Genomic DNA, 21679 nt, shown 5'->3' with positions numbered 1-21679 from the left:
TACGTCTATAGCAAAGGACAACAACAGATCTACTGTACATATGTCAGTGAGTGTGAGGCGGAGGGGGGGCAGCGGGGGGCGCTGTGGAGCTACACAGCAGGTAGAGGAGGGGGCGGAGCTACAGTCAGAGGAACCTGTGTGAGGGAATCCGATCAGAACTACAGGAAGAAGAGCGGAGCAACAATGTGTGATCGGATTACTGCAGGTAGGACAGTGTGTGTGTGTGTGTGTGTGTGTACACTTTGTTTCTATGATAGATTGGAAACGTTTTCGATAAAAGTCTGAACACCGCGGAGTGTGTGTGCGTTTTGAACTGCCAGCAACTCCCGACAAGTCTGATCGTGTCTAATAACACACACACACACACACACACACACACACACACACACACACACACACACACACACGCACACACGCACACACGCACACACGCACACACACACACGCATAATAAATGTGTTTGTTTTAAATCCTAAAAACTATGTTTCTAACAGACTGATGTTATTAATTTAAGTTCTTTATGAATATTGTTGTATGTAAACAAACCTAATTTGGTTGTAAACAGGATATCAAACAGTTTCAGGTCACATGACTATTTTATATCAGCAGTAATGACATAACGCCATACTTTCAAAATAAAGCTCCAAAGGTCAGAGGTTACAGTAGTTTATTTGGATCACGTGTCAAACAGTAAGTGATGATTCACTTTGAATCTCAAACTACAAAAATAGATCATTTAGATGAATATTTACATGTCAGTCTGTGCTTTACATACTTTACATGAAAGTCCAAACCAGGGCACATCAGTGTTGGAATGACTGGTTTTCAGATCAAACTGGTCCATATTTGAGCCCTAAACCAGCAGTTTGACAGCTCTGCTTTAGATCAAAGCTTCTCTACACCTTTGATCCTTTGATCCTCATATATGGAATAAATACAAATGGATGCTTTTAATGCAAATGTTTTACAGTTTGCCTTTTTATTAATTAAATTATCCTCTGTCAGAACGATCAGCACTTTAGTTAGCTAATTAGCTATTTAGCTAGCATAAACACAAAGTAAAACAAAGCAGACATATTCAGATCAATGATCAGTATTTGGACCAAATTAATTGAATTATTTTAACACCTACGTTTATCCTCAAATCAGTGTTTTGCATTAGTCCAACTTAAAAGAAAATGAATCCAAGTCTATTTAAAGTTTACAGTTTTTCAAAACAATAATTAGTAAAACCCCAAAAGTTAAATCCAGCTCCTTTTTAACCTAATGTTATGGTTTCATGAAAATAACTTTTTCTGTAGTGACCTTAAAATGCATTTTTATTTTGATTAATAACAGAAAATATAAAACTAAACATAAAATCAGATTATTTTTCAAGAAAAACATCACTAATGCAGGTTCTACAACTTTGAGTTACATTAACAACCCTCAGAGCACAGACAGCTTTACATTGATCAGTGATGTCATTGATCAGTGATGTCATTGATCAGTGATGTCATTGATCAGTGATGTCATTGATCAGTGATGTCATTGATCACTGATGTCATTGATCACTGATGTCATTGATCAGTGATGTCATTGATCACTGGTTCTAAGGGCCTGTACTGTGAAGCCCTCTTATCGTGCTAACTTCTGAGCTTTAATCAGTGTGTGCTGGACTATGAAGTGGGCTAATGTCTTACGGAGCTAAATCACCATGGTAACTGATGTGTTGCTAACAGGAGAGAGAATATTTATCCTTTATTTACCATCACATCCTATAGGAAACATCAAGATACTGTATATATCTGATGGACTGATAAAGTAAAAATAAATCAGCTGATAAAACCTGTGTGCATTGGACACTTTCAGACCCATAAATTAATTAATTAATTAATTAATTAATGCTGTGGTGACGCTGAGAGCCTCAGTAATATAAATATTAATATAAATATATTTCTCCTTATAATGTAGATCTATATGAACGCAGCATCAGACACACAAACAAGGTAAAAGAGAAAGTGATCAGTGTCTGTTTATTCTCTATAATCTCACTAATTTAATCATTAACACTCATTAATTCCTGCATTAATTATGTTCTGCTTTTACTGCAGCAACAGTGTTGTTTTTGGTTTGAATTATGGATTTTAATTCTTCAAATTAGTTGTTCTATACCCTTCCTTTGTGATTGTGATTGCTCTGATGCTACTGACTCCGCCCCCTGTCACAGGAGCGTACACGTAGCCAGGCTGAAATCACCTGGTTCATTTATTGAGTTATAATCTATAATCAGCTTCTGTCTGACGGACTATGTTTGGTTTGGTGAAGTTAACGGAGATAATTCCAGGATATCAGTATCTAGCTTCATAGTACAGGTCTAAAAGTGAGCTGGAATCCCATTGGTCACTAGTTTGTTTACATATAAAACCAATCCTGAGCTCCTTTGACCATTTATGGTAGAAAGTGGGCGTGTCGGGGGAGGGGGGCAGGAAGTGACTTCACCTGAACAAACTTAAGTGTAACAGTGACTTATGAAGGGAAACGTGCACAGGTGAGCTCAGCACGTTTTAGTACAGACGTGTTTTTGTGTTACATATGGGGGCGGAGCTTACAGCTTGCATTCCGCAACACCTGAGCCTCACAAAGCAAACACTGGCCTTGGGGCTCGTCCTGTGTGCACGCACACACACACACACACACACACACACACACACACACACACACACACACACACACAGTAATAAACTGGTCGTTGTTGGCATGCACAAGCTAGGCTACTGGTTAGCATTAGCTTAGCGATCATGTGATCCTTTCCTTCACTGGTCACAGATTCAACAGGTCAGCTCAGGAAACAGTTTGATTTCTCAGAGCATGTGACTCTCTGCCCCGCCCCCTCACCAATTCAGCCTATCACAGAGCTGGAGTCACTTCCTGAAACACAAATGGAAATATTGTTTGTTAGTTTTTTAAAAATATTATTACATAAAATCGAGCGTTCTGTCTTCGTAAACGAGGACAGAAACGTTCTCATGCAAAATCTGACAGACTTCAGCTTCTATGTAAATATCTCTATGACACTATGACATCTTTTCGGACAATATCACACATTTCTTCATGTATTATATATTATATTTTTCACTGTAAAAACCAACAGGTGGGCTAATGTAAGCATTAGCATGTTTAGCTAACAGCTGAACATTGAATCTCACGCAGAATCTCACGTGATTGTTTCAGTTCATTTCTGTGAATATGAATGTAATGACAATAGTTGACTCTATTAAGTGTATTAGCATATTAGCAAGTTTGTAATGATTTCAGAAAGTTCAACAGCCTGGAATGAGTGTGAATATAGAAAGACAAGCGAAACAAAACATACGTGTTTGAGCTGTCAAGGAAATTCATTCATTTGAGAATTTTTTTATGTGAAGTGGGATGTTTCTGCTCATGCTACGCTGTGTTAGCTTCACATGCTTTAGCGCTGCGTTAGCTTCACAGGCTTTAGCATTGTGTTAGCTTCACATGCTTTAGCGCTGCGTTAGCGTCACAGGCTTTAGCATTGTATTAGCTTCACATGCTTTAGCGCTGCGTTAGCTTCACAGGCTTTAGCATTGTATTAGCTTCACATGCTTTAGCGCTGCGTTAGCGTCACAGGCTTTAGCATTGTATTAGCTTCACATGCTTTAGCGCTGCGTTAGCTTCACAGGCTTTAGCATTGTGTTAGCTTCACATGCTTTAGCGCTGCGTTAGCTTCACAGGCTTTAGCATTGTGTTAGCTTCACATGCTTTAGCGCTGCGTTAGCTTCACAGGCTTTAGCATTGTGTTAGCTTCACATGCTTTAGCGCTGCGTTAGCTTCACAGGCTTTAGCATTGTGTTAGCTTCACATGCTTTAGCGCTGCGTTAGCGTCACAGGCTTTAGCATTGTGTTAGCTTCACATGCTTTAGCGCTGCGTTAACTTCACAGGCATGAAATTTTGTGTTAGATTAGAGGTTCTCAACCTTTTCAGGCTACGACCCCAAAATAAAGGCCCCAGAGAGCGGGGACCCCCCACAGTAGCTGGAGATGATTGTTTACTATTTACTATTATTTGGGCCATAGTATCTAGTCATCTTAAAAATGTAAATCCTTGTTTTAATCATAAATAAAATGGGTTCAAAGTGACCACAAATGGGGTAAAAGGCGGTGAAATAGGATTTTAAAAACCACAGAAATTGGTTAAAGTAGCAAATTATAGTGGGCAAAAACAGGCAGTAAAAGTAGCAAATTCAAGGTGTCAATATTGAAACAATTTATTTAAACTGGCAAATAATGTCTGGCTGTGTCAAAAGTTTTTGATAGAGTCGATCATGACACACTTCTAAATAGGCTCTTTGATATTGGCTTGTCAAGCCAGACTGTTGGATGGTTCAGGAACTCAATGTGTTTATACCTCTGGGTTCTGTTCTTTAGCTCTTTTTATTTCAAAGGGTGTTCTCCAAGGCTGAACATTAGGACCATTGTTGTTCACTATCTATGTTAATAATCTGTCAGGATATATCAAATGGTATGTATCACTTGTATGCTGATGACACCGTTATCTACTGTGCGTCTTGTTCATTGACACAAGTCTTTGATTTTCTTCAGTCTGCTTTTGATAAGTTTCACTCACATTTAACTAATCTGAAAATGGGGTTAAATGCTGGTAAACTCAATGAACCTGTTTTTTTCACACAAACTACTAGTTTAATGTAAATCTGTCCTTACATAGTGACAGCTTTTATAAGAGTTGCAGACTGCACCTTTAAGGAGCACATTGACAATCTCTAAGTATCAACTTAAATTGGGATTTTTCTTTAGAAAAAACGTCAGGTCAGAGATGATTTAATCTCCACTACTTTCTTACCTTTACTGGACTATGGTGATTTATTTATGAATGCTCCTAAAACACTTAAAGAAGTTGGACTCTGTATCACTGTGCTCTACGTTTTCCTACTGGTTGTGGATACAGTGTCCATCACTATCTACTGTATGCTGCTGCAAACCATCCCTGTCTGTACGTAGACTCACACTGGCTGCTGTTTATCCATAAATTTGTTCTTGGACTGCTGCCTTCTTAGTTGACCACATATTTGATCAGGTCCAGTAACCGTCATGGACTACAGTCTCAGGATGTTATTAAAATGGTTGTTCTCAGAGTCAGAACAGAACTGGGTAACACTGCCTTTAAATATGTCACCCCCTCTTCATGGAACAGTTTTTAGATTGATATGAAACTAACAGATCTGGTCACTGTTGGAGAATTAAAATCTTTGTTAAGGGACCAGGAAAGAGCTAGTGTTGGACAATGTGACTGTTTTTAATTCTGACGGCTTGTCATGTTGTTTAGAGCTGGTGTCTGCAGAACTGATGTATGGATGTATTTATTGTTGTAAAGTGTTATAAGTGCTGAAAATGTCTTAAAATTTAAAAAAATGTGCAGAAAAGTCATCAAAATGTGATGTAGAAGTGTCAGAAATGGGAGAAATGTAGCAAAAATACATTAAAAGGAGCAAAAATATGGCAATAAAAAGTGATGAAAATAGATTAAAATACGATGAGTTTGGTGGAGTTGCAGATAAAAATAAACAAAATGGGTTAAAATTGTTCAGAAAATATTGTTAGTTTCTTGAGGGCATCTGATGAACCCCTCCTAGTGTCTCGCGACCCCAAATGGGGTCCCTACCCCAAGTTTGAGAACCCCTCATTTAGAGGTCAGTGTTGACGTATGAAGATGATGTAAAGGAAGGACATTAACATTCAGGTCAAATACAAAGTAACACATTCTGTGTTCAGGAAAAACTCTGACCAATCCCTGCCATGTGGTCTGAATGCAAAGCACCAATCAGATGCATTCATGTCTCGTCCTGACCACGCCCCCTCTGCCACTTGCCACTCCCTCTTTTTATGTGTTGCACGCTCGTCATGTGACATGAATTAGGATGTAAAAAGTTACGTGTATGTGTGCATGTGTGCATGTGTGCGCGTGTGCGTGTGTGTGCGCGTGTGCGTGTGCGTGTGTGTGTGTGTGTGTGTGTGACCACCAACAGGAAATTCACTTCCCTTTAGAAACACAGTGTGTGTGTCCTGCTATTGTTCTGTTCCAAACTTCAGACACACACACTTTGTACCAACTCTAGAGGAAGCACGCACACACACTGGTTGAGAACATGCAAACCGCACACACACTGTGTTCCTGAGTCGATGGGAGCGATGGTGACGTGTCGGGGCAGGACAGAGCATAGTCGTCATTCCTGTGGAGCGTTCTGCTCTCAGTCTCTTCTACTTTTACCAAACCATACGATACTGACATCGATACGATACGAGGAATCGTACATACTGTTAGGACTTATTTTATAGAATGTAATGTTAGAAAAAAGACACTGAACAATAGTCAGACTCATTTATTATGAACCAATGTGTTACAGACATTTAACCTGAAACAGAAGAATATTCTACAAATAAATGAGATAATATTGCAGATTCTAGATACAGGATACTTGTTTTAACCCTTACTGATCACACATCAAATCAGTCATTAACTAGTCCTGGAGCACAATTTCTCATTGAACCATTGGAACAACATTGATACCAACTGTGAAAGGGATCCTCCACTGTTTTTACAAATGTATTCATTTGTCATGTTCAGCTTTGCTCTCCCTTAAACAGTGCGCTGACACGCTCTGGTGGCTGAAGTTAGAGAGTAAATCTGAATATTTAGAGCAACTAAAAGCAGCACAAGTTGTTATTTTGACTGAAAAATCTACTAAATAATCTATAAATCAGGCTGAATGTTTCACTCCAATAGAAAACAATGGGATGTTTACAGGCAGTGGAGCCGTGTGACATCATCAATCATGTGATTTCAAGATGGAGTAACACAGGCTCTAACACTGTAAAGTAGTCCTGTTTATGTAAGCTAATTAAACAAATATGGTTCATAATAATGTGTTTATCTGGTATCTGTGCGTGTTTTACGGTAGTTTCTTGTCTTTCAGGCGGCTGACGGATGAACCTTTTCCTCCGGTCATTGTGAGGGGGCGGAGCCTGCTGAGTCATCAGTGTCCAAATGGCGGCGACTTCGTCTCGGCTGAGCAGAGGTGATTTTTCAAAACATATTTACAAACCGCTATTGGTTTGTCCTCCAAGTAGCATTAATCCAGTAAAACATTCTGATTCTTTTTAGTTTAGAGCTTCCTTACGCATTAACTTTAAAAAAACTTAAAATGAAGGTTTATTGTTCCTCAAATCCTGTCCTGTGCTCCTTTAAATGAGTAATGGGTTACTTTATTTGTTTAATGGTTTCAAGCCATTAAACCAGTCAAACCAGTAAAGCTGTTAAAACCAGCAATGTTTATTTGTAAACAGGCTTTCAAAACAAATCTGTTTACAAATAAAAGAGTAAAATAATGTGTGGTACAGGAGAGAAATGATAGAACTAGAAGCTAAACGTAGATCTGTGTGTTGTGATTCTGCAGGTCTGGGTCTGGTTCTGGTGGAATATGAGTACCAGTATGAAGGTCGTGATGGTTTGCTGGTTTCCATCAAACCCAACGAGCGTTACGTTCTTCTCTCTAAAACCAACGCCCACTGGTGGCAGGTCCGCAGCGACGCCGGCTCCAAGTCCTTCTACATCCCGGCCAAGTATGTCAAAGAGCTGCCGGCCGACTTCCCCTCACTGCTGGACTTCAGCGACCAGCCGGCGCCAGAGCCTGTGCCCCTCCCCCTCCCTGCTCAGACGCCCGTCCCGGTATCAGTACCAAAGCTGGATGAGTCCAGAACCAGAGCCGGAGACCAAGTGACCATCCGTGTGCGTCCGGACACCGCGACACGGTACCGCCGTAACGAGAACCGCATGTCCACGTTCGGCGTCCTGCTGGACGTCCATGAGCCGCCCAGACATTCAACCAATGAGAGCGTGGCTGACGGCCTGCAGGATGACCACAGGGATTCTGGGAAGTCTCGCGTCCCGAGCTTCAGCCCCGCTGACCCACTACCTGGTCCACGGACCCACAGCCAGCCAATCCCTGTGGAGATGCCTGTGGTCCCGCCTCTCGCCAGTATACTTGTCCAATCATCATCTACCTCTGAGCCTCACGACAACCAGCAGCCAATGACAGAGCCGGAGGAGGCGGAGCTTAGCACGGAGGGCAGCGCTGAGGAAGAGAAGGACAAAGAGTCGCATCACATCTACGAGTCCATCCAAGACCTGAACCTGGACCTGAAGGCTCTGTGTGAGGAACAGGCCCCACCCACCACACAGGTGAGAGGCACACACGTTTTACACACTGTGATGACATCATAACCTCTAAATAATAACAATGCAACTTAACAGTGTGCGTGCATGTGTGCGTGTGTGTAACTGGTCTGACTGGTATCTTTCTTGCAGTATCAGCAGTGCTGATTCAGCACTTTATTCTGAAATGTTGTTTTTGTTCCAAAGTCAAACTTTCAAACTAAGAGTGAATCTGTTCCAGACTTTAAACAATAAAAGGCTTATTCATTTTTAACTTTTAGATTTAGTCACAAACCAGCATCCTCAGCCAATAGAAAAATGAAAACTGTAATATCCCTGTTTGAACCTGTAGAGGGCAGTCACTCTCACATTGTACAATAAAGGGGGTAAGCTATGAATCTAGATTAGCGCTTATCATGCTAACTTGCAGGATTTAATCCATGTGTGCTGGACTACAAAGGTCGTTGAAGCTGAATCACTATGGCAACTAGTCTTTCACAGCTAACCTGGTCCCGACCACGTTTTTCTCTAGCTTAAATGTTAGCTCGTGATAAAGCCCCGCCTTCTGACCAATCAGATCTCTTAGAAAATGAGCTGTCCAATGAAAGGTGATGTGATCACGTCACTGTGTAGATCTGATGTGACGCTGACCATAGACGGTAAAAAAAAGTCGCCGACAGGAGAGAAATGTGATCCTTTCATTTATTGATGACATCATATAGGAAAAATAAGATTTATATCTGATGAACTGATCAAATAAATCAGCTGATCACACCTGCGTGCACCGGCGCTTTAACGCCAATAAATTAATTAGTTAATGTAATCTGAGGTAATGCTGAGAGCATTTTTCCAACCCTTCATCGCTTCAATTAATAACCTTTCCTGTTTTATTTACATGTTGTTAACTTGTAAATAAAAATGTTAATAATTAATTAATTATATAATATTATTATATATATATAATAATTAACTATATAATATTATTATATATATAATAATTAACTATATAATATTATTATATATATAATAATTAATTATAAATTACGCCTCTGAAATCTCCTAGAGCATGAAAATGTCAACCTGTACGTTTAACGCACACTAAATATCATTATCGTGCATTACAATTATTGTATATCAGAGAATATATTTACCTCAATTTTTAGTAATGAGCACAACATATTAGTAACAATTTAGTATGATATTAATGCCACAATATCGTTTATTGTCAATGGGTGGAAAAGCTGTTGGATGAGTATATACAGAGGTATGTACAGAGGCTCTCTCCCCTATCTTCCCCTCCTCCTCCCCCCCTCCCACAGAGACACCTTTCTCCATCAAAGAGAGAGATGTAAATAGACTTTTCAGGAGACAAAACCCCAGTAAGGCTTGTGGACCGGACTCTGTCTCTCCTTCAACCTTAAAGCACTGTGCTGATCAGCTGTCTCCAGTGTTCACAGACATTTTAACACCTCACTGGAGACATGCACCGTACCAGCCTGTTTTAAGGCCTCCACCATCGTTCCTGTCCCTAAAAAGCTGAGGATCACAGGACTTAATGACTACAGACCCATCGCTCTGACATCTGTGGTCATGAAGTCCTTTGAACGCCTCATGCTCTCCCACATCAAGGACATCACTGACCCCCACCTGGACCCCCTGCAGTTTGCCTATAGATCCAACAGGTCTGTATATGATGCTGTAAACCTGGCTCTCCACTTCATTCTCCAGCACCTGGACTCCCCAGGCTCCTACGCCAGGATCCTGTTTGTGGACTTCAGCTCTGTTTTCAACACTATAATCCCAGCTCTCCTTCAGGACAAGCTTTCCCAGCTGAACGTGCCAGACTCCACCTGCAAGTGGATCACAGACTTCCTGTCTGACAGGAAGCAGCACGTGAAGCTGGAAAAACCATCTCTGCTCCAGGACCATCAGCACTGGATCTCCTCAGGGCTGTGTTCTTTCTCCTCTGCTCTTCTCCCTGTACACCAACAGCTGCACCTCCTCTCACCAGTCGGTCAAACTCCTGAAGTTTGCAGACGACACGACCATCATCGGTCTCATCTCTGATGGAGACGAGTCTGACTACAGGTGGAGACAGACCGGCTGGTGTCCTGGTGCAGCCAGAACAACCTGGAGCTCAATGCTTTAAAGATAGTGGAGATGATAGCAGACTTCAGGAAGAACCCAGCCCCCCTCACCCCCCTCACCCTGGGAGACTCTACAGTGAGCTCTGTGGAGAACTTCTGCTTCCTGGGGACCATCATCACTCAGGACCTCAAGTGGGAGCTGAACATCAGCTCCATCATCAAAAAAGCTCAGCAGAGGATGTACTTCCTGTAGCAGCTGAAGAAGTTCAGTCTGCCAACAAAGATGATGGTGAACTTCTACAGCTCCATCATCCAGTCCATCCTCTGCTCCTCCATCACCATCTGGTACGCTGCAGCTACGGCCAAGGACAAGGCCAGACTGCAGCGTATCATCCACTCTGCAGAGAAGGTCATCGGCTGCAATCTGCCCTCCCTCCAGGACCTGAACCCCTCCAGGACCTGTACGCCTCCAGGATTTTGAGGCGTGCAGGAAAGATTGTGGCTGACTCCTCCCACCCCGGTCATAAACTGTTTCAATCTCTCCCTTCTGGAAGGAGGTTTAGGTCCATCAGGACCAGAACCTCCAGACACAAAAACAGCTTCTTTCCCTCTGCCACCATCCACATGAACACACCCCAAGTCACCCACTGAACCCCCCCCACCCGATCACCACCTCCATGATGACATTATCTGCTGCACTGTATATATATATATATATTTATATTTATATTTATCCTATTTATCCTTTATTCTCTATCTATCCTTTATTTATCCCTCATCCTTTATATTTATCATTATAATTATTATTATTGTTGCTGGGTTGTTCTTTGTTTTTTGTGGTTTTTTTGTTGTTTGTTTTGTTCACCAACTACCAAGACAAATTTCTTGTACTGTCCTTAAAACTGTACATGGCCGTTAAAAACATTTCTGATTCTGATTCTGATTCTGATTCTGATTCTGATTCTGATTCTGATGTACAGTGTCTGAAATAGGCTTAAAAATGACTCAGCATGTTGGAAATAGATTCATCAATGTTTCCACGTACCCCTGGTTGGGAACCACTGCTGTAGATATTATAAAATGTTTATAATCTCATTAATAACTTTCTGCTTTTACTGCAGCACCACTGGTGTTTTTGGTCTGAATTATGAATTTTAATTCTTCATATTTTTAAACTTAAGCAACACGTAATTGATTGGGACCAGGTTATGAAATGGATCAGATCTGATAGCGAGTATAAAAGCTCCGCCTCCTGCACTACTATTGCTCTTTCCTGTCATCATGGATTTATAGTTATTATATTTAAGATCATAAACTGTTCGTCCTGTGAAGACGCTTTGCCAGTTCTCTCCATTGATTGGTCAGTTCTCGCTATTGATTGGTCAAGCTCCACCCTTTTCACGTGAGCGCGCACGTATGAGGGTGACATCACTTGTCTTAAATTAGCGTGTTTTGATCAACGTTCGTTGCAGGGCCTCACATTTTGTGAATCAGTGTGTGAAGCTTTTTTAGAGATATATGAGTAAGAGGCGGAGCTACGTCTGGCACAGTGTGTGTGTGACACTCAGAGTAATAAATGATTTAAAGACACCCCTGAGCTGCTGCCACACACACATAGTTTGGTTTGCTGTTGCCTTGGTAACCACTAGCTTCTCTCTTTTTGCAGGAGCAAAGCTCACTCGGCCCTAACTCTCCCATCTATGCTAACGTGTCTTCGAACACTCCGAAGGAGAAGAAAACTCCTGTGAACACAGACTCTGCCCACAGAGCTGTAGACCACACCCCCTGCTCTTCAGGCCCCGCCTTCTCCCCACGCAGCCCTCAAGATGGATGGCAGGTGAGTGTGTGTCTTAGAATCAATGATTGATCAGGTGAAAGCTGACACGATGCATGGTGCGTTCAAATACACACAACACTACGTGGTGTGTTCAGGTGCACACTGACAACTCTGTGTGGTGCATTCAGGTGCACATTGACATAACTGCGTGGTGCGTTCAGGTGCACACTGACAACTCTGTGTGGTGCGTTCAGGTACACACTGACATAAATCTGCGTGGTGCGTTCAGGTACACACTGACATAAATCTGTGTGGTGTGTTCAGGTACACACTGACCAGCAGAGCGGGAAGAGGTTTTATTTCCACCCTCTGACCAGACAAAGCACATGGAGCAGCCCCCCTCCTCCCCCAGCACAGGGACCGGAACCTAGCTCACCTCTAATAAGCCCCGCCTCCTCCCAGGTAAGCCCTGCCTTCTCTCAGCTGCTCACACACACACACACACACACACACACACACACACTTGTCGCTGATTCACCAAGGCTGTGCCCTCATTCAGTGACTGAACACTTAACTCTGAACATCATCTGTAAAGAACACATTTGTAGCTTCATAAACACATTCATATTAAACGTTCAATGTTGGAACTCAACATTAGATCCATTCTAACCATTTTGAAACATCATTTTTTAGTTTTTGGCAAAGCTAGGGTTGTTCCTCATGAGGTCAAAGGTCATGGCTGACGTCTCTGTCCTTTCAGGGTTCTTCATCTCTTTGGGAGCAGCTCGTGGATGAAGCTTCTGGAAGGTTCTACTATTACAACCCTTTGACTGGAAACACAAGCTGGAACCCTCCCAGTCAAGAAAATCTGGTACGTTTTACACACTACAGTAACCTTTACACACTACAGTAACATTTACACACTACAGTAACATTTACACACTACAGGAACCTTTACACACTACAGGAACCTTTACACACTACAGGAACCTTTACACACTACAGGAACCTTTACACACTACAGGAACCTTTACACACTACAGGAACCTTTACACACTACAGGAACCTTTACACACTACAGGAACCTTTACACACTACAGTAACATTTACACACTACAGGAACCTTTACACACTACAGGAACCTTTACACACTACAGGAACCTTTACACACTACAGGAACCTTTACACACTACAGGAACCTTTACACACTACAGGAACCTTTACACACTACAGGAACCTTTACACACTACAGGAACCTTTACCCTTTACACACTACAGGAACATTTACGCAGCAGGAAACAAGTTTTTTTAACACCTGTCAGCATTTAATAAAAGACGATGACGTAACTCACAATTAAATAATATGTAATTAATGAGACTAGTGAGTGTTTGATGAACTCAGCATTAAACGTTAAATTCAAATGAACAGAGGGAGAAGCAGTGATGCTCTGTGACGCTGGATGTCACATCCAACGCTGCAGACACTCCAGATGCAGGTGTGCAGCGTGCATTGGGATGTACGTGCACTGTGTGCACATCTCTTAAAGTGATAGTGTATTTTTGTCATTGGGAGCCTTAGTGCTCCGCCCTGTCCCTGAAGCCCCTCCCTCTCTGTACATCCACAGCTTTCTCATTATTAATCTCTGATCAATAAATTAACACATTTATACCGTGTGGTAAACAGAGGTGATGATACACACGTATATATTATATATTATTACTGATGGTTTAAACACATGGAGACTGTGATCATTAATAATATGCTACACATTAAACATGTAATAATGATTATATCATCATTTGTATGGATTTAAAATCATATTAAACATTTACCATCATATTCTGTTTCATTTCCTTTTAAAATATCTTATTAAAGTGGTATTAAAAAAAAATATAACAGACTTTTGACTTCTTTAATGATGATGACATGGTTTTATGAGAGTGACTCAGCAGATTAAACCGAGTGAGGAGCAGGTTTTACCATGTGTTACTATGGTAACTAAGGTGTTTTAACGTTGATGAAATGGTCGTTCCAGTTAGAACCAGGTGTCACAGTCTGAGATCAGGAATGAGCATGTGCACTACCGGAAAATGAATTTATGCTACGTCCGCATAGCTTTTTCTTACTTCTGCCGTGCTGAGATGAAAAAATTATTTCAAAGCTAAGGTTCAAAGCTAATGTTATTTGACGAGTGCTGAATGAATCCTTTTCTTGTACAAAAATGTGCAACTGCTCAATGTAGCTGTAGAGGCTAAATCACCATGGTTACAGGTTCAATCAATCAATCAATCTTTATTTGTATAGCGCCAAATCATAACCAATGGTATCTCAAGACACTTTACAGTAGAGCAGTCTTAAGGACGGACTCTTCATTTTATGGATACACACATATGCATATATACGTATATACACATACATATGTATCCCACACCCAACATGAATTCATCATGGCGGCAAGGAAAACCTTCTGTTAAGCAGCAGGAACCTTGTGTGGATCCCATTCCTATGATGAACAGCCATCCACGTTATGCTGTGTTGGGTGTGTGCTGGAGAGGCTAAATCACCATGGTTACAGGTTAGCTGGAGAGGCTAAATCACCATGGTTACAGGTTAGCTGTAGAGGCTAAATCACCATGGTTACAGATTAGCTGTAGAGGCTAAATCACCATGGTTACAGGTCCAGGATAAACTTGGCCGGTTTTGTTCAACTGACTTGGGGATAAATTAATCCAGGATTGCTGATTTTTCTAGGCTTTATCTCCTATCCTGGTTTTGTGTAACACCATCCAGATAATCATTACACATTGTTTACTATTGTTGTTGTTGTTACTGTTGTTATTGTTACTGTTGAAGCCTCCACTGCCAGAGTCAGATTATCCATTAAACGATCAGGAAAACAACGACGTCTTCTCCACGGTGAGAGAAACAGCGACTGTTCCATACACACACACACACACACATACACATACACATACACACATGTGTTTGTTTATGTTTGTGTTTATGTGTTTGTTTCTCAGAAAGTTGATTTGACAGCAGAGGAAAACAAAGATCCAAACGGATCCACATGGAGACAGTCTGAGGTACACACACACACACACACACACACACACACACACACACACACACACACACACACACACACAATGACGTGTTCTCTTCTTTATGATGTCACAGATGTTGCCCCAGAGGATGATGGGTAATGGAGTTTCTGAGGAAGCTTCTGTTCGTAGCTGGAGACACAGCGTGGCTGAAGATGTGAGTTCAAAGAAGAAGATGGAGCAGAAGAAATGAATTAATATAATAATAATAATAATAATAATAATAATAACATTAGTAATAAAAACAACAATAACACTTTTCAGATGCTTTCAAATCACCGACGGAACGTCTCTGATTTCACCGACGTCACAAACTCTCAGAACTCACCGGAGAGTCCTCAGGTACATTACTCATCCATCCATTTATCCATCCATCCATCCGACCATGTGTTCATCATCCATCCCTTCATCCATCCATCATCCATCCATCCATTCATTCATCTATCCTCTGATGCCCCTCCCTCTCTATCCTGAAGCTCTGTGATAGGTTGAGGCTGAGGAGGAATCTGTCCAATCGGAGCACAGGCTCCCATCATACACATGTAGGTCCTGATCTCTGATTGGCTTTCTCCAGTGTCTGTCATCCTCTCACTAACCTCTCATTGGTGGCTGCTTCCTGTCATCATTACTACCATTAGATTCAGACTCTTGTTTTACAGCGCTGGGACTGTGGGTTCTCCTCTGGGTTCTACTGTAGGTTCTGGTGATAAAACCTTTAATGAATTCCTAATGTGTGGTGATGGAGCTTCTGTAGATCACCTAATTTGGTTATAACCTCATGTTCTCAGATGTTGGAGAAAGCAGGGATCCTCAATAAAACCAAAGTGGCGGAAAATGGGAAAAGGATCCGGTGAGTGGTGATGATGATGTTTGGAAATCAGCGTTCCTGTCTAATGTTCCTCTAATGTTCCTCTGAAGTTCCTCTGACATTTCTTTGATGTTCCTCTGACGTTCCTCTGATGTTCCTCTGATGTTCCTCTGATGTTCCTCTGATGTTCCTCTGACATTCCTTTGATATTCCTCTGACGTTCCTTTGATGTTCCTCTGACGTTCCTCTAATGTTCCTCTCAAGTTCCTGTAATGTTCCTCTGATGTTCCTCTAATGTTCCTCTGACGTTCCTCTGACGTTCCACTAATGCTCCTCTAATGTTCCTCTGACATTCCTCTGACGTTCCTTTGATGTTCCTCTGACATTCCTCTAATGTTCCTCTGAAGTTCCTCTAATGTTCCTCTGACATTCCTTTGATGTTCCTCTGACGTTCCACGAATGCTCCTCTAATGTTCCTCTGACATTTCTCTGATGTCCCTCTAACGTTTCTCTAATGTTCCTCTAATGTTACACTGACATTTCTCTGATATACCTCTAATGTTCATCTGATATTCATCTGAAGTTCCTCAAATGTTCCTCTGATGTTTATCTGATGTTCCTCCGATGTTCCTCTGGCATTCCTCTGACATTCCTTTAATGTTCCTCTGATGTTTGTCAGGAAGAACTGGAGTCAGTCTTGGACGGTTCTTCACGGAGGAATCCTCACGTTCCACAGAGACCCTAAATCTGCTCCGGCGGGGAACGCTGTAAGAACCATGCTGATGATGATGATGGTGATGATGATGAAGGTGATGATGATAAAGATGTTCTCCTCCTCAGAGTAAGTCCTCTCAGATCGTTCCAGAGTTCACGGTAGAGCTCAGAGGTTCTTCTCTTGGTTGGGCCGCCAAAGACAAGTCGTCCAAGAAGAACGTTTTGGAGGTAGAGCATCACCATGGTTACCGCACACCTGTCTATTCACACACAACGACACACAATCTCACAACATTAGTAACACGACTGCATGATGACACAAGCAGGACAGCATCTCTCTAGGATGGTTCTGCTGTACAGGAACAGACGGTGTGTGTGTGTGTGTGTGTGTGTGTGTGTGTGTGTGTGTGTGTGTGTGTGTGTGTGTGTGTGTGTGTGTGTGTGTGTGTGTGTGTGTGTGTGTGTGTGTGTGTGTGTGTGTGTGTGTGTGTGTGTGTTGTGTAGTTGAGGACTCGTCAGGGTTGTGAGTTCCTGATGCAGTACGACACGGAGAGCATCATCTGTGATTGGCTGAAGGTCATCCAGGACACCATCAGACAGCTGGTAACACACACACACACACACACACACACACACACACACACACACACACACACACACACACTCAGTGTGTGTGTGTGTGTGTTACAGGAACAGGATCATCTCTCTGAGGACGATGAAGACTCTGATAAAGACGACACAGAGCGAAGGAAGACGTGTGAGTGAAAGCTGACTTTGAAAGTCTGAATTCACACATTTTCAGAGACCCTCCATTGGGCTAAACTTCCTGTTATTTTCAAAACAAGAGCCCTATTTACAAAAGAGTTAAAAACTAATGAAAGACAAGAAGAGATGCTTTTATTTTGAAAAGGGGATGTTTAAGTTTTAGCTTGAAGCTGGTCCCAGGACCATTTTGCATTCAGCAAGTGGACGGTTAACGTATTGTGATGTGTTGTAAATCCAGACCACGCCTAATGTGATGAATGTTACGTGTAGAAGAAGAAGAAGAAGAATGATCCAATGGTTGTGTTTCAGCCAATAGGAACTCATCATCAGGAAACGACTCAGAACAAAGACGAGTCAGAAACAAACTAAGACGTTTCCTGCAGCGCAGACCAACACTGCAGAGTGTGAAGGAGAAGGGCTACATCAGAGGTAACACACCCACACACATACACAATGTCCAGGTGATGACATCACTTCCTGTTTCATAGACAACGTGTTCGGCTGTCACCTCGACACTTTGTGTCACAGAGAAAACTCAACAATCCCAAAGTTTGTGGAGAAATGCATCAGAACGGTGGAGAGGAGAGGTAACACAATGTAACACGTTACACAATATAACACAATGTTACGCAATGTAACACAATGTAACACAATGTAACGCAATGTAACACAATGTAACGCAATGTAACAACGTTGCGCAATGTAGCACAATGTTACACAATATAACACGATGTAACACAATGTAACACAACGTTTCACAACGTTACACAATGTAACGCAATGTAGCGCAATGTAACACAATGTAACACAATGTAACGCAATGTAACACAATGTAGCACGTTACACATTGTAACGCAATGTAACGCAATGTAACACAATGTAACGCAATGTTGCGCAATGTTACGCAATGTTATGCAATGTAACGCAATGTAACACAACGTTACGCAATGTAACACAATGTAACACTATGTAAAGCAATGTTATGCAATATTACGCAATGTAACGCAATGTTACGCAATATAACGCAATGTAACACAACGTTGCACAATATAACACAATGTTACGCAATGTAACACAATGTAACACAATGTTACGCAATGTAACACAATGTAACGCAATGTAACACAATGTAACGCAATGTTACACAATGTTACACAATGTAACACAATGTAACACAATGTAACGCAATGTAAAGCAATGTTATGCAATGTTATGCAATGTAACGCAATGTTACGCAATGTAACGCAATGTAACGCAATGTTACGCAATGTTACGCAATGTTACGCAATGTAACGCAATGTGAAGCATTGTAACGCAATGTTACGCAATGTAACGCAATGAAACACAACGTTACGCAATGTAACACAACGTTACGCAATGTAACACAATGTTATGCAATGTAACACAATGTAAAGCAATGTAACGCAATGTAACGCAATGTTACGCAATGTAACGCAATGTAATGCAATGTAACGCAATGTTACGCAATGTAACGCAATGTTGTGCAATGTTACGCAATGTAACGCAATGTTACGCGATGTAACGCAATGTAACGCGATGTAACGCAATGTAACGCAATGTTACGCAATGTAGCGCAATGTAACGCAATGTTACGCAATGTAACGCAATGAAACACAACGTTACGCAATGTAACACAACGTTACGCAATGTAACACAATGTTATGCAATGTAACGCAATGTTATGCAAAGTGTGTGTGTGTGTGTGTGTGTCTCAGGGCTGGACATTGATGGTATCTACAGAGTCAGTGGAAACCTGGCCGTGATCCAGAAGCTCCGACACAAAGCAGATCATGGTGATCACCACCACCACCATCACCACCACCACCACCACCATCACCATCACCATCACCATCACCACCATCACCACCATCACCACCACCATCACCACCATCACCATCACCATCACCATCACCACCATCACCATCACCATCACCATCACCATCACCATCACCATCACCATCACCACCATCACCATCACCATCACCATCACCATCACCATCACCATCACCATCACCACCACCACCACCACCACCACCATCACCACCATCACCATCACCACCATCACCACCATCACCACCATCACCATCACCATCACCATCACCATCACCACCACCATCACCACCATCACCATCACCATCACCATCACCACCACCATCACCACCATCACCACCATCACCACCATCACCACCATCACCACCATCACCACCACCACCATCACCACCATCACCACCATCACCACCACCACCATCACCACCATCACCACCATCACCATCACCACCATCACCACCATCACCACCATCACCACCATCACCACCATCACCATCACCACCATCACCACCACCACCACCACCACCATCACCATCACCATCATCACCACCACCATCACCACCACCACCATCACCATCATCACCACCATCATCATCACCATCACCACCACCATCACCACCACCATCACCCAGAGGCCTCCTGCTTCACTGTCACTGTGTGTGCGTGTGTGCGCGTGTGTGTGTAGAGGAGCAGTTGGACCTGGAGGACGGCCAGTGGGAGGAGATCCACGTCATCACTGGAGCTTTAAAACTGTTCCTCAGAGAACTTCCAGAACCACTTTTTCCTTTTAGCAGCTTCAACAAGTTCATCACTGCTATCCGTTAGTACACACACAACTACTACACGCACACAACTACTACACACACTACTACACGCACACAACTACTACACACACACAACTACACACACACAACTACTACACACACTACTACACACACACAACTACTACACACACTACTACACACACACAACTACTACACACACAACTACACACTACTACACACACACACACACAACTACTACACACACAACTATACACACTACTACACACACACACACACACACAACTACTACACACACAACTACACACACTACTACACACACAACTACACACACAACTACACACACTACTACACACACAACTACACACACTACTACACACACACAACTACACACACACAATTACTACACAACTAATAACAATGAGCAGGTCCCAGCTTCACTGCTGCTCTGCTCAAACTGGTGTATGTGTTAAATGATGACTGAGTGTGCGTGTGTGTGTGTGTGTGTGTGTGTGTGTGTGTGTGTGTGTGTGTGTGTGTGTGTGTGCAGAGGACCCTGACTACACACAGAGGGTTTCCTACATCAAAGCTCTGGTTCAGACTCTTCCTCTACCGAATCATGACACCATGGAGCTGCTCTTTAGACACCTGCGCAGGTCAGTGACCACCTTGTTCATAACACCACAGCGACCAGCGCCATTTTTGAACCAATGAGAAGGCTAATAACATAGCCCCGCCCCTTTACCCAGCGTCTGCGCCCCCTGCTGGTGATGATGTCATTATGGTTTCCTGATCTCTCTCTCTCTCTCTCTCAGGGTGATCGAGCACAGGGACAGTAACAGGATGTCGGTGCAGGGCATGTCCATTGTGTTCGGGCCGACGTTGCTCCGCCCACAGACCGAGTCGGCCAACATGACCATGAACATGGTGTTTCAGAGCCAGATCGTGGAGCTGCTGCTCAACGAGTTCCTCGTTATTTTCCCTCAGAGCTAGGGGAACAAACCTGGTCCTTTCAAAATAAGACAGGTTTTAATCATCTCATCTCATGGCGACGTGCAAACATTTGCAGACTTTGCTCCTCATTAAATATTTTAACATTTCATAAATTCTACCAAAGAGTGGAACACGTTATCACTGATCTTAACAAAGCTCTGAAGGAGCTGCAGATTTTTGCTAAAAGACGAACAGAGAACATACTTATGTTCTGAGGTGTAAAAAAAAAAACAAAGGTTGTAGTTCTTTCAGTGACACTACTTCCTGTTGGCAGAAAGGAAGTTTTATTTACCTGTTGGTGTGTCAGTTCCACTGGTAGTCGTTATAATTTGGTGTCGTTACATTAGTTTGAACAACTGCTTCATTAGAAAACAATAAAACACTTCAGATGAAGCTCTGCTCTCGGTTCTACCACATCAGTCACAGGATAACATGATGACCATTGTGACCGTAACAGCAGTGCCTCTCACAGGCGACGTGTACTTCATAAAAACATTTTACTGATCATAATGTTTGTCTTTTTATTCACATGATAAAACCTTGTGTTTTCACTGTGGGATGTTGATCAAATCA

General features: G+C 42.2%; 1 protein-coding gene across 1 annotated transcript; it reads left to right on the top strand.

Moving 5' to 3' along the window:
* Window positions 1-90: 90 nt before the first annotated feature.
* arhgap27l (Rho GTPase activating protein 27, like) lies at window positions 91-21437 on the top strand. Its single transcript, XM_028455288.1, has 22 exons — window positions 91-205; window positions 6993-7094; window positions 7473-8257; window positions 11984-12154; window positions 12419-12556; window positions 12855-12965; window positions 14949-15011; window positions 15116-15178; window positions 15273-15353; window positions 15461-15538; window positions 15673-15738; window positions 15985-16046; window positions 16684-16771; window positions 16845-16946; window positions 17223-17321; window positions 17409-17475; window positions 17793-17912; window positions 17972-18070; window positions 19220-19297; window positions 20017-20151; window positions 20664-20769; window positions 20929-21437. The coding sequence occupies exons 2-22, from the start codon at window positions 7064-7066 to the stop codon at window positions 21104-21106; spliced, it is 2721 nt and encodes a 906-aa protein (XP_028311089.1). The 5' UTR covers window positions 91-205; window positions 6993-7063; the 3' UTR covers window positions 21107-21437.
* The last annotated feature ends 242 nt before the right edge of the window (window positions 21438-21679 follow it).

This window comes from Gouania willdenowi, chromosome 8 (assembly GCF_900634775.1).
Source record: "Gouania willdenowi chromosome 8, fGouWil2.1, whole genome shotgun sequence".
NCBI classification, from domain to species: Eukaryota; Metazoa; Chordata; class Actinopteri; order Blenniiformes; family Gobiesocidae; genus Gouania; species Gouania willdenowi.
The sequence above is the reverse complement of the archived record's forward strand: the minus strand, read 5'-3'. Positions and strand labels throughout refer to the sequence as shown.